The sequence below is a fragment of the Eschrichtius robustus genome, chromosome 12 (assembly GCF_028021215.1).
Source record: "Eschrichtius robustus isolate mEscRob2 chromosome 12, mEscRob2.pri, whole genome shotgun sequence".
NCBI classification, from domain to species: domain Eukaryota; kingdom Metazoa; phylum Chordata; class Mammalia; order Artiodactyla; family Eschrichtiidae; genus Eschrichtius; species Eschrichtius robustus.
Window position 1 is genome coordinate 7,514,671 of NC_090835.1, and position 27,937 is coordinate 7,542,607.

The following is a 27,937-nucleotide window of genomic DNA, read 5'->3' on the forward strand; positions in this document are numbered from 1 at the left end:
GTAATAGAGGAGGCTGTCTTATCTTCATATTCCCAGCACCTTACATATAGCCTAGCACTCAGTAGCTGTTTAGTAAAGGATTATAGCCTGATCTTAATCATAAAATGGTGAGGGAAGATCAGTCTGTATTCCTGACCCCATTATGGACAAAACACCACCAAGAGCACAGTTTCCTGAATGTGGGTCCATCTTTGCTCTCTTCAAGTAAGGACAACGTTAGGAAAACCAGGCAAGGCAAGGTCACAGAACTGGACAAAGAAGTTCTCAACTTATGATTATTATGGTTAAGAATTTTATTATCAAAATTATTACATCTCTTGTGAAAGTTCAAATGTTACAGCAAGGTGTAAACACTCCACTTGAGAAAGAAGTGATACTTCTTCCCTTCCAAGAGTCCCCCCCACCCCCCCGCCCCCACCCCCCCCCCCAGAGGTCTGGTCTTGACAGCACCCTGCCCACACAGAGTGGCTGGGGTCTCTGCACGTGCCAGGCAGGGTGAGGGCCGCCTGCCCGCTGGCCTCTCCCCTCGGTTAACAGCCAAGGGGAGAATGCAAACCCCAGCCCAAATGGAGAGACATTTACATACGTTTTATATAATATACAAAGAAACCAGCATCCCAGGCAACATGATTTCCACTCCCAACGCTCTCCCAGACTGATGGGTTTGTGGGGGAAACAAAAATGTATTCTGCTGAAGTCTCAGCATTAAAAAAAAATCTCCCCTCATTTGAGCAAACACCTGATTTCAATTTTGAAAAAGTGAAATTTTGTAACAGTCACACACAAAGAGAGAAGACTGTGCATATGATAGTTGTAGGAGAGGGTAGAAAGAAAGGGGATGTAAGAGGCTGAGGGAAAAAAGGAGAAAACAAACTGGAGGGAAGGAAGGAGGGAGACTCACAGTATTATCTTGTCCAAAAGAAAGAAGTAAGGTCCACTGCAGCACCAGGGATTACACCTGTCAGATATCTGCTACCCCTACCATGGTTATAACTGAATACAAAATTAGATAAATAAAAACACACCGGATATTACAGTAAACAAGTGAAAGAAATAAGCTGGCAACCGTATGGAATTTAAAAAGATTGTGTACCCCACCTGGCTGGCTCCAGGGCTCCTGCAGGGGTGTACAACAGGCACAATGCACTGATGGGGAGAAGCCAGTCTGCTCTCATCTCTCATCCAGAACAGTGTTATTAGGTGTGTGGGTGGCTTTATAACACTCTCACCTGGGCCACTCTCAAATAAGCATCTCCCAAAGAAACGTGGGACATGCCACACACAATCGCAGTCCTGTCGGTGCCATTCCACAAACGTATCTTTCCACTCTTACCCTGCAGTCACAAGTGCATGCTCCCCAATCACGGAGGCAGTCCTACTCAGGGGATCGTCAACTCCTGATTAATTGGTAGTAGAAAAAATAAAATTCAAAGAATTCCCAAACCACCTGGGACCCCTCCTAATCAAATTTATTGCCAAAAGCTGGTAAGTAGCAATGCAATTGGCCCATCTCAGTTATATCTCTTTTCTTTGCCTACTTACTTCATAGATTACTGAGCTGTGAAATAGCTTGGGGAAGGGGAGTGGGATGGTACGAGCTGGGGGCTCAGACAATCTACTAGGACAATCTGCTCCTGAATAATCAAGAGTTGACCATGAGCTCTTCCTCAGAGATCCAGGCACCCCTCAGTCAGAGCACACTCCAAGGCTTCACTATCCCTGCCTCTTTCTTGGTGTTTCTAAGACAAAGGTAAGGAATATTCTTGGGTGGACACATCTTGGCCAGATAACTGCTTTTGGAATGGTTGTCTTATATACCTACCTTTTTTCTTAAGTGCATAAAACCCTAACACTACTCAGATGGCTTGGGGCTTTGAGATTGGCTCTTTTCACCGTTTTTTCCTTTGAAAACTTTTTTTTTTTTTTTTTGATTTAAAAAGATGTCCTCACTGCACAAGTGACTACAGGATACAGGCAAGGATGGGAGACGGAGGCTTCAACACAACTCATTGCACTTAGAACCATTACTAACCGAAACACCATTTGCTTGTCAACAATGTACCCTTAACAGCAGGGAGAAACTTCTTTATAGTCTCTGCTTCAGACAAGATTTACATCTTTCTCCAAGGCCAGAGCCAGTCACGACCACAAGTCTTGTTTCTTGTTGACCAGACCCAATCCTCTGGCACCTTGTACCCCCTCCCCCAGCAATATGCTCGGCCTAGGTTCCAGAGGCAGCTGGAAGGAAGCAGCTATGGGCTCATTCAAGTTCTGTTTGCCCAAATCCAGAAGCCCTAGGAAAGTCCTGTCTGAGTCTTGACCCCCGACCCTTGCAGTGGCTGGAGCCGGTACTGGTGCACACCCCCACTCCCTCGATGTGGGTAGTGCTGTGAATTGGAAACCGCAGATACCCTGGAGGCCTGGTAGGCAGCTGACTGCCCAGCACTGGGCAGACTGATAGTCCGGAAGTCTGATGGCAATGACGACCTAGAGTTCTGAGGAAAGGAGGTGGAACTCAGAGTTCCTGTGCTGGACTGGGAAACCGAGTCTGAGGTCGGCGAGTCTGAGGGGCCCTGCGGGGTAGGGCTAGCAGCACTAGAAGGGCAGCTCCTCCTTGGAAGACTGCTGCCGGTGCTGTTTCCAGAATGTGGCTGGCTGCTATAATACCCTGGGGTCCCCGTAAATGGGGCCAACGAGTCTGTGGACACAGGGTGGGCAGGGCTGGAATAGGACGTGGAAGAGAGGGAGGATTCTGAAGAACCATGAGAAGGGGGGTTCCCAGGTCTCAGTGCAGTAGTTCGATAACTGTATCCCGGAGACTGGGTGGGATGTCCTCTAAAGGGGGAGGAACTCTGTTGAAGGAGGCTTTGTGATTCTGTCCGTGGACTATCACACTGCAGGAGCTAGAAAGAGTTGGGAGGAAAAGCATAAGGAGGTGAAAAAGTCCCTATTTAAGCCATTTAGGCTTGTGAATATTTAAAATATCCTACTTTTTCTTTTTCTTCATCTTCTTAAACATTTGTTCTTTTTAGGATACCAAGGACAGTAAAATGGCTGTCTTTGGTCACTTAATTTTTCTGGCATGATTTATTACCTGAAGGTGAGCAGATGATGACTTATCTCCAAAGCTGCTGAAACTATATGCAAAGACGGCATCTCAACTGCAAAGGATGGCCAGGATCACAAAACATTTGGAACCCAGAACACATTCTTATGCCCAGAGATGAGCACTTTCTTGTCTCACCTGGTAGCTGTATCTGGAAGGGCTGTAAACGGCTGCTCCTTTAGAGAGTGCTGAGCTCAGTGTCTCTGGGCCTTCACCATCTGCAGGGTCTGGAAGGTAATACAAAATCAACTTATTTTCTTAGAATAAGTGTGAGAGATCCATTGTTCATTCAAGTCACCAATGCCAACACCAACCCATGCCGCTCTCTTTCTGACAAATCAGGTGAGTGCAGCATGCCAGAAGGGCAAAAGGAGTGGTTAATTATGGGGTGGTTTAAATGCCTGATCTGATTTCTGTCTCCTTTTTTCTCTTCATCCTTCATCAAGGTGATTCCCAGGGCTTTGGAGAGATGAGTTACATAAAGGTATCCTTTGGGAAAAAAAGAGCAGACAAAGAGCAAGCAATGCTAGATCTTAAGAATGCTGTAGCCCAAAAGAGTGAAAGCAAGACTGAGCTGGAACTCTGCATAAACGGGAGCCCAACTGCCTAAGAAATGGACGCACCTCAGCCCAGCATTTGGTGTGCATTGTGTAGAGCCTGGCTCGTGTCCCTGTACCTGGTTGGCAGAAGGCCACAGGCTCACCTGAGTCTTTTTCTGTGATGTTACTCTCCCACGTGGGAGAAGGCTCTCCTTTCTGGGCCACCCTCACACTGCTTCGGAGGACCTTGGGGATGCTCCCTCCTTCTCGGAGTCGTTCTACTGATGTGGGAACCATCCTGTGAAGGCAATAGGGTGTGTAGGTTTGTGCCACAGGACTTTAGAAATAAGAGTCTGGAACAAACAAAGCTCTGACAAAAAACTGTACAACGTATTCTCTTAGAACACCCTCTTTTTAAACATTATTTTCTTCAGGACCAATTTAAAACAAGGTATTTTCTCTGCCTCAAACTATGTCAGGCACCTAAGAATAAACACTTTTAAAGAAAAAAAGCAATTGAGGAAAAGGGGGATTTGAAGCTGTCTACTTCTTTTAACCTCCATCTTGAAATGCTAATTTTCTCTTCTGTGAACTCATGTGACTGGCACGTGGTAGTAGTTTAATGTTTCACAGATTAATGAACATTACTCCCTTGAGCCATGTCTCTCCTTTCTCAGACCTCATTTCTTCAGTTCAAGATCCCTAAAATGCCTCATTCTTTATTTCACTCATTTGATACTCAGTACCTGACATTAGTATTATTTATTTGCGGTGTCCCCTAAACCAGACAAATCCTTTCAGAACGTGTCATATCTCTCTGTATATGCTAGCCGTGTGGAACTGAGATATCTGTTGTTAATTTAAGGGGAACTGAGCTCAAATCCTGACTTACCTTTCACACGAAATGAGAAAACAGAAGAGGCAGTGTTAGTGCCCAGCGAAAAAAATAACTCCACTGTGTCCACAGCTATATGCCATCCAACATGTTGTTTTGCAGGCTCGGTGGCAATTCTTTGCTTCTGTAGGGCTGGTGGATTGTGGCTGATACTATTAAATCAGCTGAATAGGGTAGACAGCACTGTTGGCTGGCTTTCTCAGATAAGTGTTTCCATGCATCTTAGGTAAAGAGCCTAGATGTTTACTTCCCTCCTGAATTTAATCATTAAAGCACCAAACATAAACTTACCACCTACTGCTGATACTCTCTTGAGGTCTGCAGTGAGATGAAGTGCCTCTGGAATCCGATGGGCTTACTGCCTCCAAATGAGACATAGAGGAATGAGACGGGGAGAACTTTTTGTGAGGGGAAGATGGGGTTCGGGCTGAGGATCCCTGCACACCATGGGCACCAGTGTCAGAAAGTGAGTTACTGCTGCCTTGCCCAGCTCCTGCAGACTTGCTTTTGCTCTGTGTAGAGTCACCTCCCCCACCAGCAGAATTTTCCTTGGCTTCTTGTTTCCGTTTGCGGTACTCCAGCAGGGATACCTAGGAAGGAAAGAAGAAATAGGACCCTAGCTAGACATCATTAGTGGATCACTAGCAACGGGGAAAGAAGATGGAACCCTAGTAAACTGCTAGCAAGCCATGCAAACAAAGCAGGCACCAACAGGTGACTTTTCCAAGTGTGAGAGAGACCTGAGCACAGCTACTTATTTAAATCAGTCAGAAACTGGTAAGGAAAAGAGAATACACTAGGAGATGGCATTTTTGAAAAATGGTATTCACCAGTAGACCTCAACCTTTATTCTGCCTTCAGAAAAACCTGTGAGATTACAGTTCCCTTCAACAAAAGTGTGCTATCATAGCTATTTGTGACAACGGTAGCACCTAGAAAAGGGAAGGTGAAGAGCTGGGAGTTTGTGTAGTTTGAAAATGTCTCCTAGGTGATTCTGATAGATCTTCCTCACTCCCCAGAAATCCCTAGAGTTAGTTGTTTAAAAACAAAACAAAACAAAACACACACACACAAAAAAAACCAAAAAGAAAAAGCCAATGCTTCAGTGTTTTTAAATGTGCTCAATTTTTCAAGACATACCCAGGGATTTATTACTGTTACTGTTTTACACATAGAGAAACTAGTGTCAAAGGAGAAAGGAAATGATTTCCTGTTTATACTTTAGCAAGCCGGCTCTAGAAAGCCTGTACTTGGAAACTTCTCCTCGATCTGCCATTCCTCTGCCTTATTCTTTCCTGACTGCCACAACAAACCCCTCCTCCCTGCCCTGCCTAGTACACCTCCTCTCTGCTGTTACAGCACACCGTGCTTACACTGCCTGTCGACCTATTACAATGTCTTGTATGCTTGTAAACTGTCATGTTCTACAAGGGCAAAGACCAAGTTTATTTGGCTTTTTATCTTTAACATACAGTGCAGAACTTGGTTGACAGCAGGTGCTCAACAATATTTCTGAAATAACAGATCATGATTTCAATCACTTTTGCACATAATAAATGAAACCAGAAATCCAAAGACTGTTTCCACTTTTGTTCCTGCTAGTCAGTGCTGTTCATGCAACAGTATTCTAAACCCAGTGCTATTTTTTTTTTTTTTTTGGCTGCGCCTCGCAGCATGTGGGATCTTAGTTCCCCGACCAGGGTTTGATCCGTAGTGAAAGCACGGTGTCCTAACCACCGGACCGCCAGGGAATTTTCCCCGCAATGCTATTTTATTACAAATTATCTGCCAGTGTTTCCTCCTTCTTTTACCCACTTAGGGCTCTCATTTTTCTGTTCAAATGTAAAATATAACAAAAACACAAAGTAAGACAATTCTGTGTGTGCATTTTCTATACACAATCATGGAAAGGGGTTAATAAATTCTGGTAACGTATTTCACTGTAATGCAAAGACAAAAAGCCACTAGGCTACATTTGAACAAGAGTATCACAGACATTTTGCAATTATGTGAGACTGTCACACACACACAACATTAAACACCTCTAGCTCTGACCAGTAAATGGAAGTTGCTGTGACAACTCAAAATACTCCTATGCATTTCCAAATGCCCCTAGTTGAAAACCACAGACATAAAAAAAGCACAGTTTTGGCTTTGTAATTTATAGATCAGGCATCACCTACAAGTCAAGCCCCAAACCAGATCTCTGAGACCTGGCCCTGCCCACCTCTGTATTCTCCTCCTGACTATCCCCACTATTCACCTGCCACCAGAGCAACATTCAACTGCAACCACATCACATCCCTGCTGCCCACTCAATGGAGTGTCACAGTTACTTGTTCTGCTCTCTCTTCTGTAAGATCTTCACCCCCTCAATTTGCTGGCTGATTGATTCCTACTTCCTGTTTTGAGATCAGCCAAATCAGTGACCTGTCACCTTGCACTCTACCACCCCTCAAACTTGGCTACGAACCTCTTGTTTGTTCTCAAGTACCCTCCACATATCCGACTTGGTCAGGTTTCCTGTTAAGTTGTTCTCATCACATCTGAACAACTCCTTTCTCATCATTAATATAATTATCTGCTAAGCTCAGTCTCACTTGCTATAAGCTCCATTAGGGCGGAACCTAGGAGGCAATATAGCATGGTGGCAATAAGAGCGTGCAATCTGGAATCAGACAGACCTGGGTAGTGTCCTGGCTCTTCCATATACTAGCTGTGTGACCATGGGCAAGTTACTCAACTTGCCTTAGTTTCATCATCTACAAAATGGGAAATTGCCCATCTTACAGGATTATTGTGAGGTTAAATGCATAAGAAGAGCTTAACAGTGCCTAGAACATGAAAAGTACTATATAAAACATGTAAGTAGCATTATTCTTTTTCACTGCTATATCCTTTGAATTGCCTAGCCATGTGTATGGCACATACATGGTAGGCATTTGAATTTGCTTAACATTTACAGCACTCATCAAATTATATTAAAACAGTCTTTCACTAGACATCCCAAGAGATCGTCTTACTTATCTTCACTTTCCTCACATTGAGAACAGTGCTGAAAACACAGTGGTAACTCAAGTAAATATGTGTTGAATTATTCAGTTAAAGTTCTTCAAAAGGGCCTATAAAATGTGAAACACTTACCTTTTTCCTCTGTGGTGGGTTCTGGGGGGCAGATGGGACTCCTTCACAAGCCCTTTCGCCACCAGGTGACATGGATCCACGAGAGAGGTCTTTCATAAAACCATGCTCATATCTGCTGGGAAACCCTTCTGCAGGGGAACAATAGCCCCCATCCAAATGTAAAGGCTTCCTATCCCCTACTAGGGGAGACCCTCGATACAATCCATCTGCTCGAGGCATAGCGTTCAATGGGGAGTAGGCATACATCAAGTTAAACTCTGTCCGAAATGTCTGGTCCGAGTTTCTCACAAGGGTCTGATGTCCATCTCCACTCCTGCTTGTAAAGCCAGTCTCAGAGGTGGGTCCAACAGAGGGATGAGGAGTCAGCTCAGAATGACCCGAGCTGATCAGGGAAGGTCTGTCAGCACAGCTGTTAGTGTTGGAGTCAAGGTAGCCTACTTTTGTCAAGTCCAGGTCTTTTCGGTGACAAAGCTGAAAGAATAAAAATCAACGGAGACATGGGGTAGGGGAGAAAGGAAAAAGTCAAAGGGCAGAAAAGAAGGGAAGTGAGGGGGCACAGGTGAATAAGAATAGGTAAGAGGGACGAAAGTAGAAGAGAGAAAGCCATTAACATCTGTAAAGGTCCCACGTAATACCAGTGTATACACGCCAGATTACCAAAGAATCCTGGCCTTCCCCAAATTGTTTTAAAGTCTTTCTGGAGGAGAATACTGGGAAAGTCAGAATTAGATAACTGGCCAAATGTGACTATTTTGCCTGCTTAGCCTTTCATCAGGTTTGCCGAGTCACCGTGCACTACACTCAGGGACTGGCAGTACAATGAGGGATGTACCTGAGCCCCACGGAGCCAAAGAGGTGAGAACAGTGTCTTAAGATAACTGGCTTCTGGTGTTATTCATTTCTAAACTAATATTGATGGAAGGTGGGAGGAGGGAAAAAGGCGAAAGAAAGTAGAAAGTAGACGAAAAGTCAAGTATTTAAGTTACTGGTTCAGGGAAGAAGAATGGTATTAGTTAACGACATCAACCAACCAGTTCTTCACTCGCTTTCACTATTAAGTATGTATTTCTCATAAAGCTTTCTGGCCACTCAATTCTTCTTTTTGCATCCTCTAATGTATGTTAACATATCACAAGACCACTAATGCTCATCACTGTAGAGCATCTGAAATGCTGAAACGTACCAAAAATAAACCCATCTACTTGGTCATCATTACCTCCTAACATCAAGATTTTCTGCCACTATGTCAGCTACAGCTAACTCTCTAGAAAGAACAGTACCAGAAACCCAGATGACACACCATGTCAGCCTCCCAATTATGCTATCTTAGAATCTTTAGCAACTGAGGGAGAGCTTTACATTCCTTACAAAATAGAGTAAAAAACACCCAGAAGACCTCTAGTACACTAGAATACAATCTTCTTCAGTTTCACATTGATCTATAAAATCCTACTGATTCAGAATTTGGTCACCTGTCACTGAGTTTAGCACTAACTTTTTACTGGAAGGGTGTGGGGTTAACAGTTTAGTTAATTTCTGAAAGGTTATGAGAGACTATAACCTTCTCTTTAAGAGGAAAAAGGCTCCATGTGGATTCATGGAGTTAATCATTACTACGTTTGTCCAAATCTTTTAACAGTTAAGAAACTCTAGCACTAAAATATGAATTTAACATCTCCATAGCAGTAGGATTTGATATTCTAAGAGATACCATTTGTATAGCAACCATTTCCCAACCACTGCAGAATGGAGCCCTGAGTCACAGAAGCCATGGGCCGACTTAAGCTGAGAGGCATGACTCTCCCTTTCTAAAGAATCTGCTTAATCTATCAACCAAAGCTCAAAACATCCAGTTAAACAGCTGTCAGATTAACCCGGGAATAAGGCATAAATCACTGCCTAACTTTTCCAATATAAGCTGCTCCTTTATCAGCCCAAGATAATAAAGATCAAAAAACAGCTCCTACCAACTGTTGATATAACCTTCCTTATTTAACAAACACACTGTTAGACTTTCTTTAACAAGGTTCCCACCACATCTTCAGCTCCTTTAAACTTGACTTCTAGATTCTATTCTTTAAGAAAACTCTTCAGCCATACCCTTCCCCCCACCTCCCCAAAAACAACAAAAACAAACCCACCACACACACACACACACACACACACACACACACACACACACACACACACAAACTACTTCATTTTCCTCCATCTACATTGAGAGTTCTGAGTAACCACAGGCACACATGGGAAGATTCATTCAACTTACAGTGACCAATCGGCCACCCTCCAGCCCATCACCCCATTCACTCAGATCCCCCAGCCCTCCCCACACACGCAGGAGCACACTCATGCACACTCACTCTCAGCCTCCAAGTGTGATTGAGATGGTGTGATAACTACCTCGGGTGACAGGGACTCGGGCCTATTCGCAGGGGAACTCTCAGGGGAGGATATGTTCTAGAGGAGGGAAAAGCATCTTGTTATTCATCTACTCAAAGAAGCAAAACAAAACAAACAAAAAATAAAGCAAAAAAAAGCAAGCATAGATGGTTAGCCACAAATTTTGGGGGGTGGGGGTGGGGCAGGGAGAAGGGTAAGAAGGCACAAGGGAAATGTTCAAATGCAGAATTCATCTCGATGGACAGAATGACTTGTTAAAATGCTTCCTGGCGTCTTTGAAAGCATTTAAGGATAAACTGGTTATGTATCATGCTGTAAGTAAACATCTCAAGCAGATACCAAGAGTTAAATTGGTAAGAATTTACACTATTACAGTATATGTCTTTCTCTGTTAGATGAGATTTCCTACAGTACTTGTTATTGAGGGGCACCCTACCACTCATTCCTCCTGCTTAGGGGCAGCTTTTCTCTTCACCCCACACCCTCTTCTGAATGTCACATTTCCTCAATTCTCCTGTGTGACTCAGGCCTGCCACCATTATCCAGGGAAACTGCTTAGCGTGTTGGGGGCTGACAGGGCTAGGGAGACGGCCAGTTCTTCTTGAATGACAGTTGGCAGAAGTTATGATTGATGGATTCTCTAGCTCATAGGCTAGATGGTTCTTAAAATAATCCAACTGGATCTGACCACCCCCACTAAGGTTCTTCTCTGATATTAAAATCCACTGTACTTTGAGGAATAGAGGGAAAAAAGAAAAAAAAACCCGGCAGATGTGTACACTTCCAGTCTCCGGTCCTAAACAGGGCTACCGTTCGGGCGGCTTTTGCGTGAGGCAGCACTCCCGTATGAAACAGGAACTGGGTAGTAAGTTCAGACGGGAAGGTATGAGGGGTAAAAAAGCAGAGAATGACGGTGGTAGCTGTGACAAGGATTCAGGGGCAAGGTAGGGGAGGGCCTCTAATATCACAGGCTCTGGACAGCTGTGGCCTGGGTGGCTGGCCCATCCTGGGGCGGGAAATGAGGCTGCTTCAGCAGAGCAGGGGTACTGGTGTTCACTTTATTTGGTGGGGTGGTAGTATGTGTGAGATGGATAGTGGGGTATGGCTCTCCAGGCAGGAAGACAAGGGAAGGGTTATTCTGCTGGAAAGGAGGGGTTCATTAAACTTGCCCTCCCAATGTTGCTTTCACTCTTTTTTTTTTTGATGCTTCCCTTTCCTCATGATCTTCTCTTCTACTACATATCTTTTCAACTATTTCCCTTAGCATTTCTCACTTTCCTCCTTTCAAAAATATTCTTCCCCCAACCAAGCTGATCTTTACTTGTGACACCTTTCTGCTATTTCTCTGTGTCATAGTCTTCGATGGAAATAAGGCTCCCCACCTCCCCATACTAGAATATAGGAGAGTACAGCAATTAGAATGGTGATAAAGATGGTCGAGATGATGAAATCTGTTTTTTGAATTGATGAAAAAGGCCAAATTTTCTTCGTTAAATCATGAGACTAAAACAGTGAAAACATGCACTGAACTTTTTGACGGGATCGGCTACTTAATGTATTATAATATTTTCTTTCCCTCCTGGTATTCTAACATTATGCTTAGACTATGCATCACTAAAATGATCTTTGATTTTAAAAAATAGAAAACAAAAACACCTTACATTTGCATAGAATTTCACAGTTATCCAAAACGCTGCAAGGGGTAGGAAATACACTGAGTGCTAAACCCGGCTGTTCTAGATGGCAACCCACCTTCTAATTTCACCTTTAATTACAATAAAACGTTAATTCTAATAAAGTATGAAATTCTATTCCTAGAATCTACTGCCTCCCAGTGAGAACGTCCTCTAACGAAATTTTACCATCAAACTTCAGCTGCTAAATGAAAAATCAACTGCAATTAGATCCAAGTAAAGTCAGTAAGGCCCATACCAGCTGTTTTGCTATCTGACTAAAAAGAACGCCACAGGGAATTTGGTAAAGGGTAACTTCCCTAGAAATCAAATGTAACCAGAAGGTTTTTTTCGCCTTCTCAAAAAGGTTTGCTCCAAAAGTAAGTTAACATGGTCGAGTTTAGGTACAGAATACAGCTGCCTCTTACTTTCAAGGTTGCTAGTTTCCTCTTTCTGAGTTAGCCATTTAAAGGTTCAGGTCTTTTTAATCTCCATGCTCTCATAAAAACTGAATAGGTAGGAGGGCACTGATTAGAACATTCACCTTTATCAAAGAACACATCTGGAGAAGTGCAAGGTAGGGTCAGAGCTGAGTGTTTAGTCATCAGAACAAATTTTTCTGAGAAGGAATAGATAGTGTCTGTTTAACTTAAATTATAAATCAAAGCAACATGCGATAGATGAGTTTTTTTTTTTAACGCACGCACACGGATTTTATTCAGTAAAGCTGCCGTCACTCAAACTTGCATACTAAAGCAATTCAGAAGTAACTTTTTGAAACAGCTGACCAGAGAGTGAGTGTAATAAATCTGGTTCTTATAAATGCATGTTGCTAGGCTCTTTCTACTTCTCATTCCTAATACATGACAAGAAGGGAAAGTAACCTGGGAATGAAAAAAACCCCTAAATTGCCATAAACCATACCTCAGTGCTTTCTAAATCTCTGTTTACTTAGGCACACGAGAATGCAAAATAACAAAGACACTTCACTTATTTAAAGGCCTAGAAATAGAGGCCCAACCAATCAGTATAACCTGAGCTCTCAGGCAGGTGTCATTAATGGTTACTAAGCAGCTAGAGGCCTATTTTACCCAAGGTATACAGTAAAGATAAAGATCTAGCATGATTACCACCTAAAGTAATGGAGATTGATGAATTGCATGCAAAAGATAAGATGAGTGTCACCTGTGGGAGCACTATTCCTATTTTGGGAAGTATGGGGACTGCCAAGATGAGAGGCTACCAGGTAATAGGTCACAATGACCCTGAGGTTTCCCATTCTCTTGCTAAGATGGGCGAAGAACATGGTAAAGAAACATTTGGAGTGATGTATTTGAAATGAGGAGGTGCAAATAATGATTTCCATATTCAGCACTCCCAACAACCAAACCCAAATCACCTCAAATTGCAGAGGAGTATTGCAGCGACTAGCAGTAGTAAGAGACGTGACTGGTGAGAACATGAGGCTGTATCCATTTCGACACTCCTCTTCTGGGTGAGATGGGCCAGGTGTGGTCAGCTGGGGGCTCTTTGAGCCTGGATTGGGAGGGGGTGGTGTGACTGGAGAAAGAGGCCGCAGTAACTTGGTAACATTCTGCTCCATCAGATAGCGAGACTTCCATTTCTTTAATGGGCTCAACAAGTCTGTGAAATACAAAGCTTGGATGAGAGGTCTGAAATTACATCCTAAAGGGCTGCTTCATAGTGAAGCCATTATTAATCTCTAGCCCACAATGGCTGGTAACTCCACTTTTGCCTCATCCCATTGTTTTCTCCTGCAATCAAACCAAAAGCCCAAAGACTTTTTAATTGTCACACTTAAAGTAATTCTCAAAACTCTCTACCTCCCAGAAAATCACCAAATGAATTTGACCCTTTTGATAACTAATCCCTGGAGCTAATTTAATCTCTTGTAGTGGAAAATATAAATTTAGTTTTTTCACACTGAATTTCTGAAAATCTCAAATCTGTGTCTCTTTGTTAAAATCACCCTCTACTGAATTGCCACGTCACCAGCTCAGTTTCAAGCTTTTATATATTTTTGCCATTCTTTAGCAGCTCTTTATGTAATATTCTGCTTTAGTAGGAAAGAGTTACACATGATTACTTGATCCTCGTTGAGCCCTTAGTTTTAGAGTGCTTCAAAGTGTGAAATCATTTCTACAGAAACTTCTCCCAATCATTTTCAAAAACTAGGGTGGTACTCTTTTTCTGATTGGAATATCCTACTTTCTACTGTACACTTCTTAGTTCCGCTTAGAAAGGAAGTTAGTATGCTATAAATTTTACTGACCATTCAGGCCAATGCACCTATCTCACTTTCTCAAAGGAAAAATCTATTTTTATTCGTTTACAGTTCAAAGCTATTCATTTACTTAATACCTACAATATGGAAACCACTGAACTAGGTAAGTGGGGGAAAATGGTTATCAGGTATTCTATTTTAAATGGGTTTACAAATGTGTAAGAAAAAGAAAACATATATAAAACGCGTAATATAAGTTTAAGAACCTCAACAGAGGCGATCATACTGCTATGTGTTAGTAAAAAAAAATTATGCTTTTAAGTGCTTATTACACACCAGGCACTATACCACGTGCTTTATGTGAATTATCAGATGTAATGTGAGTAACTCTATAAACCCAGTACTATTGTTATCCCCACTTTACAGATAAGGAATTTGACGTACAAAGAGAGAAAGACTAGGTCATCTGGTTCCCACCTACATTCTTAATCATTAGGTTAAATTATACCCCCAAGGCTTGGTGGAAGGAGTGACATTTACCCCAAGTCTTTGAGGAAAAGTTTTCGGACAGTATCAGAGCTGTGCTTGAGAAAGATTCTCCTGGTAGCAATGGTTAGGATGAGAATGGACACTGGGAAACTATTTGGAGTTAATGGAGTAAACAGAAAGAGTTATGAGGCTTGAACTAGGGCAGTAGGGGTTGAAGCAGAGACAAGAAATAAAAGCAAAAAACACTGGAGATACATATTTTTCCTTTCAGATATATAAAAATTTAAAAATTTTCCTAGATTAGAAGTATATTTGTATTTTCCTTCTGTTCCAGATACTCATTTTTCTTTTCTCCTTTAGAAAAGTGCCTAGGTATAAACAAACAAACATGTTGATTCATGACTTATAGTTAGGTTTATATATTTCAAGAGTCTTAAACAGTGAATCTTTCAAAAGACTGCTATACTGCTAGGTCCAACGCTGTAACTACTAAAGGCAATTATGTAAGTGATAAAGTTGATTGTAGAAAAGTTATAAAGTTCAGATGAACTCTCCCACCCCCAAAATCAACTTAAAGGTCATTCATTTAAAATATATTTACTGAGTACTTATTATGATATATTCAACAAGAGACCTGACACCTGCCCTTATGAGGTTTATGGGCCAGTGGTAATCTGTCTACTTTTTTCTACGAATAGCACTATATTTACAAAATTGTTTTTTTCAAGTTTCATTTTTCTTCTTTGTGCCATACACAGCTATCAAATTTCATGTGGTTAAACCTATCTTTTATGGTTTTTTCCCTTTACTCAAATAATTCCCAAGGTTATATAAACAAACACCCACATATTGAAACACATACATACATAACTTGAAATCATATCCACAAATTAATTCATTGCTAATATGCTGGTGTTATTTTCATCTAGAACTCTTTCCTGACATGTCCTTACTCACCCTGTCTAAATCACACTGGACAATAACCTACTATTTTCAATCAGAAAAACATAGTAAAAATCCTTCCATTACAATGACAAAAATGTTACAATTATATTTTAATTTTATTAATAGTCTTTGGCTATACAATGTTTTATATTTTTATTTAGTCAAATGTATCAACCATTTCCTTTATTTTCTGCCTCTGATGTCATGTTTTTGTCACCCCACCCCAAGACTATAAAAATACTGACCTATTTTCCCTTTATCTCCATATTTAATTTTTGAATTCAACTCAGAACATATAGTAGTTTAAGTACTAGTATGTTCTATCCTTTTCACATGCCAAATGGCTAGCATATTCTTCCAAATTCTTTTGTAATTATAGAATAATCACATTTCTCTATTGATTTGAAATATGACATTTATCCGACTAGATACTGGGTTTTAGTTCTGAATGTTATTCTGTACACTTTTTAGTAAAATTGTTTGGGCAATTCCAGTTATTCTACTCTAGCTCTCCAAAATATTTTGCCTATCCTAGCATACTCGTTCATGTCAATGAACTGTAGAAATCATTTGTCAACTATGCTGATACTGGGACTTCCCTGGCAGTCCAGTGGTTGGGACTTCGCCTTCCAATGCAGAGGGTGCGGGTTCGATCCCTGGTCAGGGAGCTGGGATCCCACATGCCTCACGGCCAAAAAACCAAAACACAGAGCAGAAACAATATTGTAACAAGTTCAATAAAGACTTTAAAAATGGTCCACATCAAAAAACAAACAAACAAACAACTTTAAAACAAAACAAACAAAAACTATGCTGATACTACCCCCTCCCCAAAGCTGACTGGGGTTGTATTAAATTCATGAGTAATTTGTAGAGAATTCTAACTGAGCACCGTGGCACAATCTTTTAGCTACTCATGCCTTCATTTATATTCCTCCTCCTCATTATTATTATTATTTTGGCTGTGCCGCACAGCTTGTGGGATCTTAGTTCCCTGAGTAGGTATTGAACCCAGGCCCTCAGCTGTGAGAGCATGGAGTTCTAACCACTGGACCGCCAGGGAATTCCTTATATTCCTCTTCATTATAGATCTGCCACATTTCGAATTAGGTTTTATTCTCCAGTGTTCTCTATTTTCTGTTACCACTGTGAACTGGATGTATTTCTTCCTGTGTATTACCTAAATGTTATTGCTAACATGTAAGAAAATGTTTACATATTTTTGTGCCCAGCTACCCTATTGATCTCTACCAGTTTTTCAGTTAATTCTCTTGGCTTTTCCAGGTAGATAAGCATATTATTTGTATACAATGGCAACAAATACATCCTCTTTACCAAAACTTTTATCTCATAGATTTTCTTTTTGGTAATCAGTTTGGATAACAATTCTAGATGTTGTTAAATAAGAATGGTAATACTGGGATAAGTTGATAACCAATTTAAAAGTTTAATCTAACTAGTTTTCACCATGAAACATAACTGGCAATTGTTTTCAGATAGATGTAAAATAAAAAAATCATTCAGTATGTTATTTTATTAGATTTATCATTAAATTCACATTTACTGTGCTGTTACTCTCCCTTCTCCATTTGGCTGGCTAATAAATTATATGAATAAAATTTCAAATACTGAACCACCTTTACATTCCACGGAAAAATTTTATTTCGTCATAATATACTATTCTTTTAATATTCTTACAGATTCAAGATTCAGATCACTGAAATCTAATTCAAAAGTAGTACTGTGCTATTTTTTGGAGGTTAATTTGATAAAATAAATTGAGTAAAAATTTTAATGCTACTGAATAGTATTCCATCAAAAGTATGTGTAATAGAAGATAAACCACAAATTCTAACATTTATTTGTTGAAACCCAGGTTGTTTTTATCCTGCATGTGTTTGCAATTATTAATAATTCCATGACTAACACTTTGTATAAAAATTTTGGTCCACACCTATTTCTACAGAACAAGTACCTAGAACAACAACTACTAGGTTAAGGAATGAACTTTTAAAATGCGTGACAGGGACCTCCCTGGTGGCGCAGTAGTTAAGAATCCACCTGCCAATGCAGGGGACACAGGTTTGAGCCCTGGTCTGGGAAGATCCCACATGCCGCAGGGCAACTAAACCTGTGCGCCACAACTACTGAGCCTGCGCTCTAGAGCTCGTGAGCCACAACTACTGAGCCCGCACGCCTAGAGCCTGTGCTCTGCAACAAGAGAAGCCACCACAATGAGAAACCGCGCATTGCAAGGAAGAATAGCCCCCGCTTGCCGCAACTAGAGAAAAGCCTGCGTGCAGCAACAAAGACCCAACACAGCCAAATAAATAAATAAATAAATAAATAAACTAAAAAAAATAAATAAAATAAAATGCATGATAAATCTTACCAAATTGCTAGCAGGGATATTACTTCCCTGTCATTTTTATTGCAAATCCTTTCTCCCAATATTTTTGTCCTCTATTAATTCAGAGAACTAAGGATACAGAAACATTGTTTACTTAACTTTAATTAAAAAACAAAAAAAACCCAAAACACTGAATGCACATAGAATTTACTTTGGCAAAGATCCAAGTCTTTCCCATCCCCCATGCAAGTAAAAACTCCAGAATCATTTACCAAATCTTTCACTTACATAAGGCCTGCTTCTGGCTATTCTGTTCCATATATACATCCATTATTGCACCTGTACTAATTTAATTACCAGCTTCCAGATTCATATTAGAAGTTAGTTTTACACTTCTAGGTAAAGTACTTCTTTGTCATTACTTTTTCAATTTTTTCTTATTTTCATGTTTATTTTTTATGATAAACTTCCAAGATCATTTAATCAAACCCCCAAACAAACTAGTCTGATGGAAACCATTTGAAGCCAGGAAAGAAACTGACTCATTATATTTCTTCTTTACATTAAGCAGTATGGGAGTTCCCTTCATCTTCTCAAGACTTAAAAAAATATTTCTCAGTAATGATTTGTTTTACATGTCCCCACCATTATTCCTAGGCAGTTTCTCAGTTTTGTTAAGTTTGGCAATGAAAAATTTTTTCTTCATTTTCTTGGTACATAAATGGTATTAATTTTTGCATATCCAGCAGTTTTATTGAACTCCTGTTAATTTTTTCAAATGATTGTTTAGGCTCTCCTAGATAGATATCCACATCACTTACAAATAATGAACATTATGTCCTCCCCTGCCTGAAGAGTAAAACCATTTATTTCCATACAAATTTAGCTTCTAGGAACTTAGAATTCTTTAATGTATCCTAGTATATGACTAATTTTTGTAAATGTTCCATAAATGCTTGACAAGAAATCTGTAGATAATGACAGTAGTAATTCCTATTAAGGGTCTGATATGGTAATTTATGTACCTTAATTTAATCTCATATTAGCTCTACAAAGCAGATATTATTATACCCATTTCACAGATGAGGCTCAGAGATAACTTTATAACTTGCCCAACATCATATAGTTAGTAAAGGGTAGAGATGGTCTTCAAATTCAGGTCTGTTGGATTCTTTCTACTACACCAACTTGTCTACCTTTTTTGATTAATATTTTCTTGATCTTTTTGAGAGGAAAAAAACAAAAACAAAGAAACCAAAGCAACAAATAAAAATAATTCCTCAGGATTTACACTAACTTGTAGCAATATACCAAGTCACTCATTTGAGTATTGCTTGGTTTTAAATATTTTCCTGTTTACGTTGTTCCTGAAGGGCAAGGTGTGTCCTTTGAATGTTTCTCACTGCGAGAGAGACGAGAGAAGTTCAATAAAGGTTGGTGACTAACAGTCCTAATTCCATTCCAACCAGGGCACATAATAACAAAGGCACTTTCCCTATGAGTCTTTGCCAGTCAGGACATGAATTGCTAATACAGCCTCCTTTTCCCAACCTCAAATACACACACACACACACACACACACACACACACAGACCATACACATACATATGTGTGTATACCAGATAGAAGATTTCAGAGTTAAGGTATACTCTCACCGTACTGTAAAAGCTGCCAATAAATTGATAATATTGATGGAAATCTGTTACCAGCATTTCTTTATGTTAACCTGGTTTGAGTAAATCTCCCTAATCTTTGGTGAAGAGAATAAGATATTTTAAATACATGGTATCATTTATCTTCCAGATGTTCTACACTGGGATCTTAATATCCTGAGGTTACACATGCGATAACTTATAAGGTATAATCCAATCTAGGGATAGAAAAACAAAGTCAATAATTAAAAAAAAAATCTATTTTTAGTAGCCTATTTTTCCCCAAATACAGTATTACACAAAGTTTTAATATAAAGCAGATATTACTAGTACAAATATCTTTATTTAATTCAAGTGCATATTTACTCAGGCAATGAATAGAAACAAAGAAGTGGTTTTTATGAAAATCTGAAATATTACTCTGTGACTTTTAGCATCTTATTTATTTTGGTATTTTGTTTTGATTGCATAATATTCACAAAATTGATTTAGAGATAAATAAACTAAGAGGAATCACACAGAACTTTTCAATTAAAGTAATACTGGCCAAGAGAAACTTTGGTAATAAGGCTATCCCAAAATAAGTTAAGTTGGTATCAGGTCCATACACCAGTGCTTTCAACTGCAATTCAATTAAAACCCCTGCAAGAGTCACTGGAAAACCAGTGGGCCAGATGATTTTACATGACCCTCCAGTTTGAAAACAACCGATTCATAATAATTTCTCATTTACTTCACTCATCCCCTGCCCCTTCAACCAAGTCCCACCCAACTCAATCACCTACGATTTTGATTCTTTCCTGAATAGTGCCCCACATCTTTCTTGCTTATTTCCCCTCTTATAAATATGGATATAGATTTCCTAAACTTACTACTTTAAATGTATCTAACCTTTTTTTTAACCATTTCTGCTGTTATCTGTACACTGTCTAGTTCCTTCTTTGTCGTCCTGGGAATACTGATCCCTGACTTGAGAGCTCTCTCTTCCTCTGTAAAGACAGATGTAAAGTAACTATTTAGAGAACAATGCTATTTCTTTTTTTTGTATCAGACTTTTCAAAGTACTCAGTGAAATTTTTTATGTAGACCCAAAATAATCATTGCTCATGTATTCAGAAAGGTCTGCCATACATACCTGCATTGTCTTTGCAGATACTAGAAGAATTACTATTCTCATTACTTTGGTATAGGTGCTGAGTTCTAGTCTCTTGGGGTACAGATGATGTCTGGGTCATCCCTTCTTCCAAGGCTTGCTTTATCCAGCGCTATAATGGAAAAGAACCAGGGAATTATCAATAATCATTTAAAACTATTTAGGTCACCTATTTTAAATGCATTAACCAGGTCATTACATATCAACTGGTGAGAGATGCAATACAATGCATTCATTCGGGTCCACAGTCAAGTAGTTTTTGTCTTGTGTTTCAGCATTTTAGGATAGTGCCCCATCAATTCCTTTTATGGGGCATAATTGAGAAAACCTGGATTACACATAATGCAGTCCCATAAAAAAGCCCAAACCAATAAAAAAAAATGATTACTATTTAACTTTTCATATTGCTTCGAATGGGATAAATGGGAAAAGATAAGGAAGAAATCTTAGCATTTATTTAAGAGAGACTCCGATCACACAGGATAAAACTAGCACATAAAATAAGTGCGTAGAAGGAAGATAAAAGATCTCTTAAGAGCTGTCTGTCCTGTGTTGGGCGTATCTGAAGAAGTAATAGAAAAGATTCACAGGAAAACTCTGGATGAGGATAAAGAGCTCTTCACTACAAGTACTGAAATGCTTCCAGAAAGTCTACTCTCAGAATATCCTCTGAGTTTTCCCTCCTTGTTAAGTAGTTTGGTTAAATTATCCATGAATAATACAAATCATCACCAGAATAAATGACCTTCTGCAGAAATCAAAAAGGCAAAAAAGTAAAAAAGAGCTCTCTAATCAGTCATTTTTTGTAGTGAATAATGGAATCTAAAATGATGCAAACAGATTTTGGTCAGAAAGTAAGCCTGCAGAGATTAGGGTAATAAGATTATGCATCCTGTGGAAGAGAGAAAATTTCTTACCTGTAATTGTGTTCTCTTAAGATACACAGTTGTAGGTTGCTCACCACTCTGTGGCTCTCCTGCCCTGACTTAAGACAGATCGAATTTTGATAAACATCAATTTCTGAGTCAGACCCTATCCCAAATAGGAAGAGCAAAGGTGATTATAACTTTACACCTTTAGAGAACCAATATTACAGGTAAGTAAATATTCTCTTTACCAAAGACAGCAATTCTAATAGATTTACCCTCTTAGGAACTTAGGAAATAATGTGAGGAAACCAGACCATGTGGTCTGCCAAATGAAAGCAAGAATAAAATTATGAACATGAGGGGGTAAAGAGTGAGTAAGTATCTAAGAAAGACAGCTCAACATCTACTGAATTACATCAGCATTTTAGGATTTGATCAGGTCTCTGAAAACCCAAAACAAGACCAAGAATGAACTACCTCTCCTACATACAGAATATTGATATAAAGATGAAAACTGTCAGAACCATAGCTCCTTACATAGAAGAGACCTCAGAGGTTACCTTGTCTAACGCATTCATTGTACAGATGGGGAAAATAAGGCCAGGGGGCCCAAAAGAGTGAAAATCCTTTGTTATAGATACCTTAGTACATACAAGTTTTTCATCAGAGCAGATGACAGGACTCATTTGGGGTCACTGTGCTTTCTTCCTAGAGAAGTCAATTTCTTATATTTCCAGTGTCAAATAGATGCACCCATAAAAGAACTTACACTCTGGATCTGATGACTACAAAAAGGGAAAGTAGAACCAGGACAAGGGCATTCTAAGGAATAAGATGTTGCTTTGGTTAGCTTAAGGTCGAACACAGCAACATGATCAATCCCATTCCTCCCTGGCCCTATTTGTATGTCTACACAATATTTCAGGGCCTGTAAAGAAGGAACATGAACAGTTATTTGTATCTAACAAATTCCAATCACCCCTACAGATAATAAATTAACTTTAGACAACCCCTCTCCCCAAGTTCTAGCTACAGTTATTAAGGTCAAAAGAACATTTCTCCCTTCCCTGAAAGTCTGTGTTGAACAGAGTTTTAGGAAGCTCAGAGATGGGCAACAGAAATGTCTTAAAGAGTCTCATTACGATGGGGAAAGAGAAAGGAATTTATTTGGGTTTTAGGGTCCAAAGACCTGGATTGAAACTTGGCTGTGCCTCTTACTAGACACCTAACTCTGGGCGAGTTACTGAACGCTTCTGAGCCAAAGCTTCTGGATCTGTAAATTGAAGCAAGAATCCCAGCCTCACAGGGTTATCATGAATGGTGAGACAGTGTGTGTGAAGAAAGCTTGTAGCACAGTACTGGGCACACATGTTCAGTGAGGACTAGTTCAACTGAATTTCAGTGCTATGGACAGAGATATACAGATTAACAACCCTCCAGTGCACATCATGAAATACCAATGCAAAACACAGTGTTTCATTTTCAGTCTGAACGGGAGAACAAATGCCCACACATATTATGCCTACAAGGTAAGTTTAGAGATTTAGAGAGAACAAGGAGGAATACTACTGAAAGGCTTCTTAGCCAGTCATAAATGCTTCCATTCTAAAATAACAAGTGAAGTAAAATCCAACAAAAGACATGCCATAACATGCTAGTTAAGAACTGTGAATCGATTTAATTTAGAAACTACAGAGACATCATAAAACATTCTGCCAAACACTCTAAGAATCTGGGTGCAAATATACACATGCAGCTTTATACTGTTTTAAACTTATGAAGCTTTTACCTCCTTTAATCAGATATGAAAGAGTAAGCCTATTAAGAATGTACACTGTTCTAACTAATCCCATGGAGGACGGTTGTTCTCATCTATCTGTTTAAATTATATTCTTCTCCGAGGGATTTTCAGAAATTTATTACAATTTTGTTTTATCATGGAAATCTTCTTAGGTCCTGTACTATGTGAGTACTTTCTAACCAATCTAAAAAATCTTCTCCTTCCCCATCTAGGATAAAGCTGAGTTCAATTTCTATATAAGACCCAATTTCATTAATTTTGTCCCATAAAAAGTTACAGTCTTGTTGTGTAATATAATCTTGATACATTAACAGCAACTATTAAATCTGTGATTAAAACTTAATTTTAAAAGACCCAATTTAAGCAAGATAATTTGATATATAAGTCAGCATACATAGCCTGAACTCTTCCGAAAGACCAAAATGACACAAACAGATAAAAGTGCCTGAGCAGAGCCTGTATAGAACAAGACTAAGGATGGTCAGATACATGTGGAGAATATAACACGGACATGAGTTAAGTGGGATTTCTAACTGTTGCCAATGGAGACACAAAGATGAGATACAGATACAAGTCCTAAACCATAACCAGGTAAAAAGAGCTCTAAGAAATGGATTTTCTATCAGATTTGAAGTCATATTTCTACACGTTTTTGATTTTCACAGAACTCTGCTACTTGGAAAAAAGCAAGATGGGAATAGAAAGATTATAACCCAGCATCACAATGATCAAGGCAGTATTTTAAGAGGCTAGTCCGTACTATTTACAATACAGACTTCACTACTACTCTGTATTAATAATTGTTTACCCTTCTTTAAAGGACCAAAATAAGAAATTCTATTATCTGACTTGATAAGATGCTTCAGTAGTTAACATCCTAGGAAATCTAGTACTGTGTCTAGCCAAAGACAGAACAAAAGGAAAAAGTTTATTTCACATATATATTAAGCCATCTCTTGACTTGTTCCTCCAAACTAAAGACCATATTTACAGCTTCTCTAATTGTTCAATACTACTCTGAAAATGTAGTTAAAGATTCTGAGCTGTTACTCTTAATGAGGGACTGAGCTAAATGTAACAGGAAGATTAGTTTTGCATGCCATACCACAGTTAATGCCCTTCTCCAATTATTACAGAATTAGGTTAATCATAATGGTCATTAAATGGCAAATACTTTTTTTTCCTTCTCAGATAATTTCTAAGATCCAGGATAAGTAACTTGGTATAATAAAAGATCCCCAGAGACCCAACCTTCCTTTATCACTTAGGCAAATTTCTAGTCTTATTTCCTTCTAAAGAAAGTTGTCACTGTTTTCACTTCTGACACCTGGAAGTTACGTTAGTCCATCATCCACAAACCCTTCTGGCAAAGATCTCATGGTCAAATTTCTCTTTAGGAGTTGTTCTACTTGGTAATTGCCCCTAAATAAACCAGTAAGTGACTCAAACACTTAGGTAAGATTAGGAAAAGACTTTCTTCAGTGTATGCTGCTCATTCAGTGGTAGTACCCTTCCTTTGTGTGCAGATCCCTGTTGCCCTCCTCCCCTCCATATCCCACACCACTTTGGCTCATCTTTTATGCCCCCTCCCCCCAAGAAATAGTATCTGCTCTTCGGGAAAAGAGAAAAGCTTTAAGTTTGGAGGAGTCAGGGAAGACCTGCCTGGAGTTGGAGACTTCATCACATCAAATAATCTATATGCAGCATCCTCATGTACGTGATGCCAGTGGAGGAGGGCAATGGCAGACACTGAGGAAGGCAGCCTGAATCCAGATCTGAGGATAAGAGAAAAGGGTGTTCCAGGGAACAGACTCTACCTCAAAGGAAGACCAAATGAAAGGGTGTCCTATACTTCTAGAAACACGAAAATGACATTATAGGTCTGAGGGAGTGATCTATTCTTGAGAGACACCTTTGGAAAATATGTAGGGCTTCTGGGAATTAAGAAAGAGCATTCCAAAAACAAACAACCATCAAATACTACTGTCACTAGATCCAAAAACAATATATAACTAGAGAAGAGTGAGAGAGAGGCAGAGAGAGAGAGGCAGAGAGAGAGAGGCAGAGAGAGAGAGAGAGAGAGAGAGAGAGAGAGAGAGAGAGAGAAAATTTTATAGTGGGTTCCATAATCACTAGGGAATAAACAGTCCAACTTGTCATTTGATCAAGGAACAGGAATTATGCCAATTGTAAACAGGACTTTTCCTCTACTCTCAGTCAAATGATAACAGTGATTGAATTAATCCAAAACACAATTCAATCATTCTTTAACTTGTGCAACAGTGCTCTAGAGTACCTGGGGCCCAATCTCGCACAATAATCACAAATGGACATGTTAACCAATATCACAAGAGCACACACAGAACACCCCTCCCTACCCAGTCACCAATTGCTATGTGCTCTCAACTCAGTAACCTCAAGGGCTCTCAGAAAAGACAACAGTGAATACTCACAAACTGAGCACCAAAAATGTAGTATACATCCCACCTTAGTCTCACTGACTCTTGATGCGTCAGTATTTGTGGTTGAACAACTAACTCATTATAAACTCATACGGGCAGAGTGTGGCTATCTAGAGAATGTGTTAGATATGTCACCAGTACTGGAATCCTAACTTGAAAGAAAAAAACCGCGTAAACACATACATACCTTTTTACAGGAGCTGAACGTGCCATCAGGCAGAAGCGGCCTTCGACGCCTCTCAGGGATAAAGGGTGAGCCAAAGCGAATGTAGTGTTTGGGGGTGGTGCAAATTAACGGGGAATGGATAAGACCGGGTAACATGTTCAGGGTCGTTGCCAGTACAGTTGGGTCCGTGGTGATACGTAAAGGGCACTCAACAGGGCACTCTTGCTTCTCTGCTTTGTCATTCAACCACTCTGTAACTAGATACTAAGTTAAAAAAGAGACCATCAGTTGATGCTGCAGATGCAAAAGCCAGAGGCAGCAGTGTAGCTCACAAACACAAACCTCATCTAGAAACTAGACAGAGGTAGATATAGCAGCTGCAGAGAGTATGAATCGCACATTCAGAGCACAAGGGTATCTTCTTTCACCCTCTCCATGACCACTATGGAAGGAATGATTTCAGCTATCAGCAATTTAAACTCTGCCTAAAAATTATGGGAACAAAAGTAAGGTAGCAGGATGAGCTCAGCCCTATGTGTCTAAGCATTTTATCTAAAACTTTCAATCTAATAATTCTTAGATTATTATTATTATTTTTTCCCCTGGGGATTACAGGTCCTTTCACTTTACTAAGCCACAGATTTTGGCAGACTACACTTACGAAGATGTACTTGTAACTCACCTTTTTGGTTTTGGGGTATTTAGATGCAGCACGGTTGACATGGGATCCAGTAACTGATACCACAGTTGGGTCAGACCCTGTTAATTGCCTGTTTTCTCCCGAACTGTCTACATTTCCAGCTTCAGTAGGAGTTACTGAGCTGTTATTTCCCCCCTCTTCCAAGGCAGCTTGTGATAACTCTGCCTGCTGTGCAATGGCCTGCTTTTGACGTTTTAGTCTTTGGGCTGAACTGGTCCGGTACCGAGAAATTCGACTCTTCGGTCGGGGCCTAGAAGGCTTTGCTGGAGGTGGTTTGGGGACTGGTTTTTCGGCAGCAACATCCTATAACAACAGCAAAGTTAACTGCTTACCAGAAATTTCTTATCAGCAAACATTCTATCCAGTTTCCTATTCACTTTAAGCATTCTGAATGTTTACTGGTGAAGAAAGTGAGCGTTTAAAAACATTAATTTCAAATGTAATCCTTATAAAATTTATACATTTAAATCAGCTAAAAAGGCTACAGGAAGATGTCTCAGTTAGTTATTTCTTTTTCTAATAAGTATTTATAAAATAGGTCTAAAGTCAGCTGAAAGTAGCCACCTAATTTTAGGTTCTTAGCAGGGAACGTAATTCTTCCTTTGTCTCTTTCCCCAGATACTGAGGTTTTAGCTTAAGGCTTAGAATCCATGGCTAAGGTAGGAAAAGGAACGAAGAATTAATTCTGAGAATCCTATGAAAGGTCAGGTACATGACAGTGCTACACAGAGAGCCAAAGAGAAACCACATGATTTTTATGAACTCACCACCAACAATATCTGGCAGAAATCGTAGAAAGTCCCATTTTAGTCTGAGAGTATCTAGTCATTCAAATTCTGTCTCCTTGAATCCCACGAATCAGCTGACTGAAAATAGCCTCACTTATTGCAAAATAAGGCAAAGCTGAAAAGGCTGATACTAACCATTCCAAAAGATAGGTAATTGATATTAGCAAAAGAAAGACTATCTAAGACCTGGAGTCTTTTCATCTTACCCCTGCTTGGGAAGACCTCCGGGTGTTCACTCCAACACTCTGTGGGTTGCTTGGGATGGCAATGTTTGAAGCAGGGTTGCTAACTTCAGATTCAGGGGCTTCAGTTTTTGTCTCCTCTCCCACAGGAGTCTCTGAGGTGGTGGTAGTAATCTCTATGTCAGAGTTGCTCTGTTCCAAGGGCTGATCCCGCCGCTTCTTTCTTTTCTCTAAGTTTTCAAAAGCATGCATGATGGCTTCAACCTTCCTATCTTCCCGGGTCTAGAAAGAAATAACATTGGCATAGAAGGAAGCCTCAACCAGGAGAAGGGAACAGCTTTTCAGAAGTATTATTAATGGAAATTGATAGACATT

At 39.8% G+C, this 27,937-nt stretch overlaps 1 protein-coding gene across 17 annotated transcripts in view; it reads right to left on the reverse strand.

Moving 5' to 3' along the window:
• SETD5 (SET domain containing 5) overlaps positions 1-27,937 on the reverse strand; it is a 103,049-nt gene that overhangs the window by 22,753 nt on the left and 52,359 nt on the right. For 9 of the 17 annotated variants that reach the window (XM_068558171.1, XM_068558174.1, XM_068558177.1 and 6 more), the window contains 11 exons: positions 27,587-27,844; positions 26,575-26,895; positions 25,914-26,156; positions 20,577-20,706; positions 13,160-13,404; positions 10,088-10,144; positions 7,685-8,155; positions 4,832-5,130; positions 3,810-3,943; positions 3,245-3,333; positions 434-2,903 (listed from right to left, as the gene is read on the reverse strand). In XM_068558171.1, the coding sequence (XP_068414272.1) occupies positions 2,295-2,903; positions 3,245-3,333; positions 3,810-3,943; positions 4,832-5,130; positions 7,685-8,155; positions 10,088-10,144; positions 13,160-13,404; positions 20,577-20,706; positions 25,914-26,156; positions 26,575-26,895; positions 27,587-27,844 (2,856 nt within the window). In that variant the 3' untranslated portion in view covers positions 434-2,294. Of the gene's footprint in view, positions 1-433; positions 2,904-3,244; positions 3,334-3,809; positions 3,944-4,831; positions 5,131-7,684; positions 8,156-10,087; positions 10,145-13,159; positions 13,405-20,576; positions 20,707-25,913; positions 26,157-26,574; positions 26,896-27,586; positions 27,845-27,937 lie in introns of those variants that run through there. The other 8 variants (XM_068558183.1, XM_068558180.1, XM_068558182.1 and 5 more) reach the window with 2 other exon arrangements.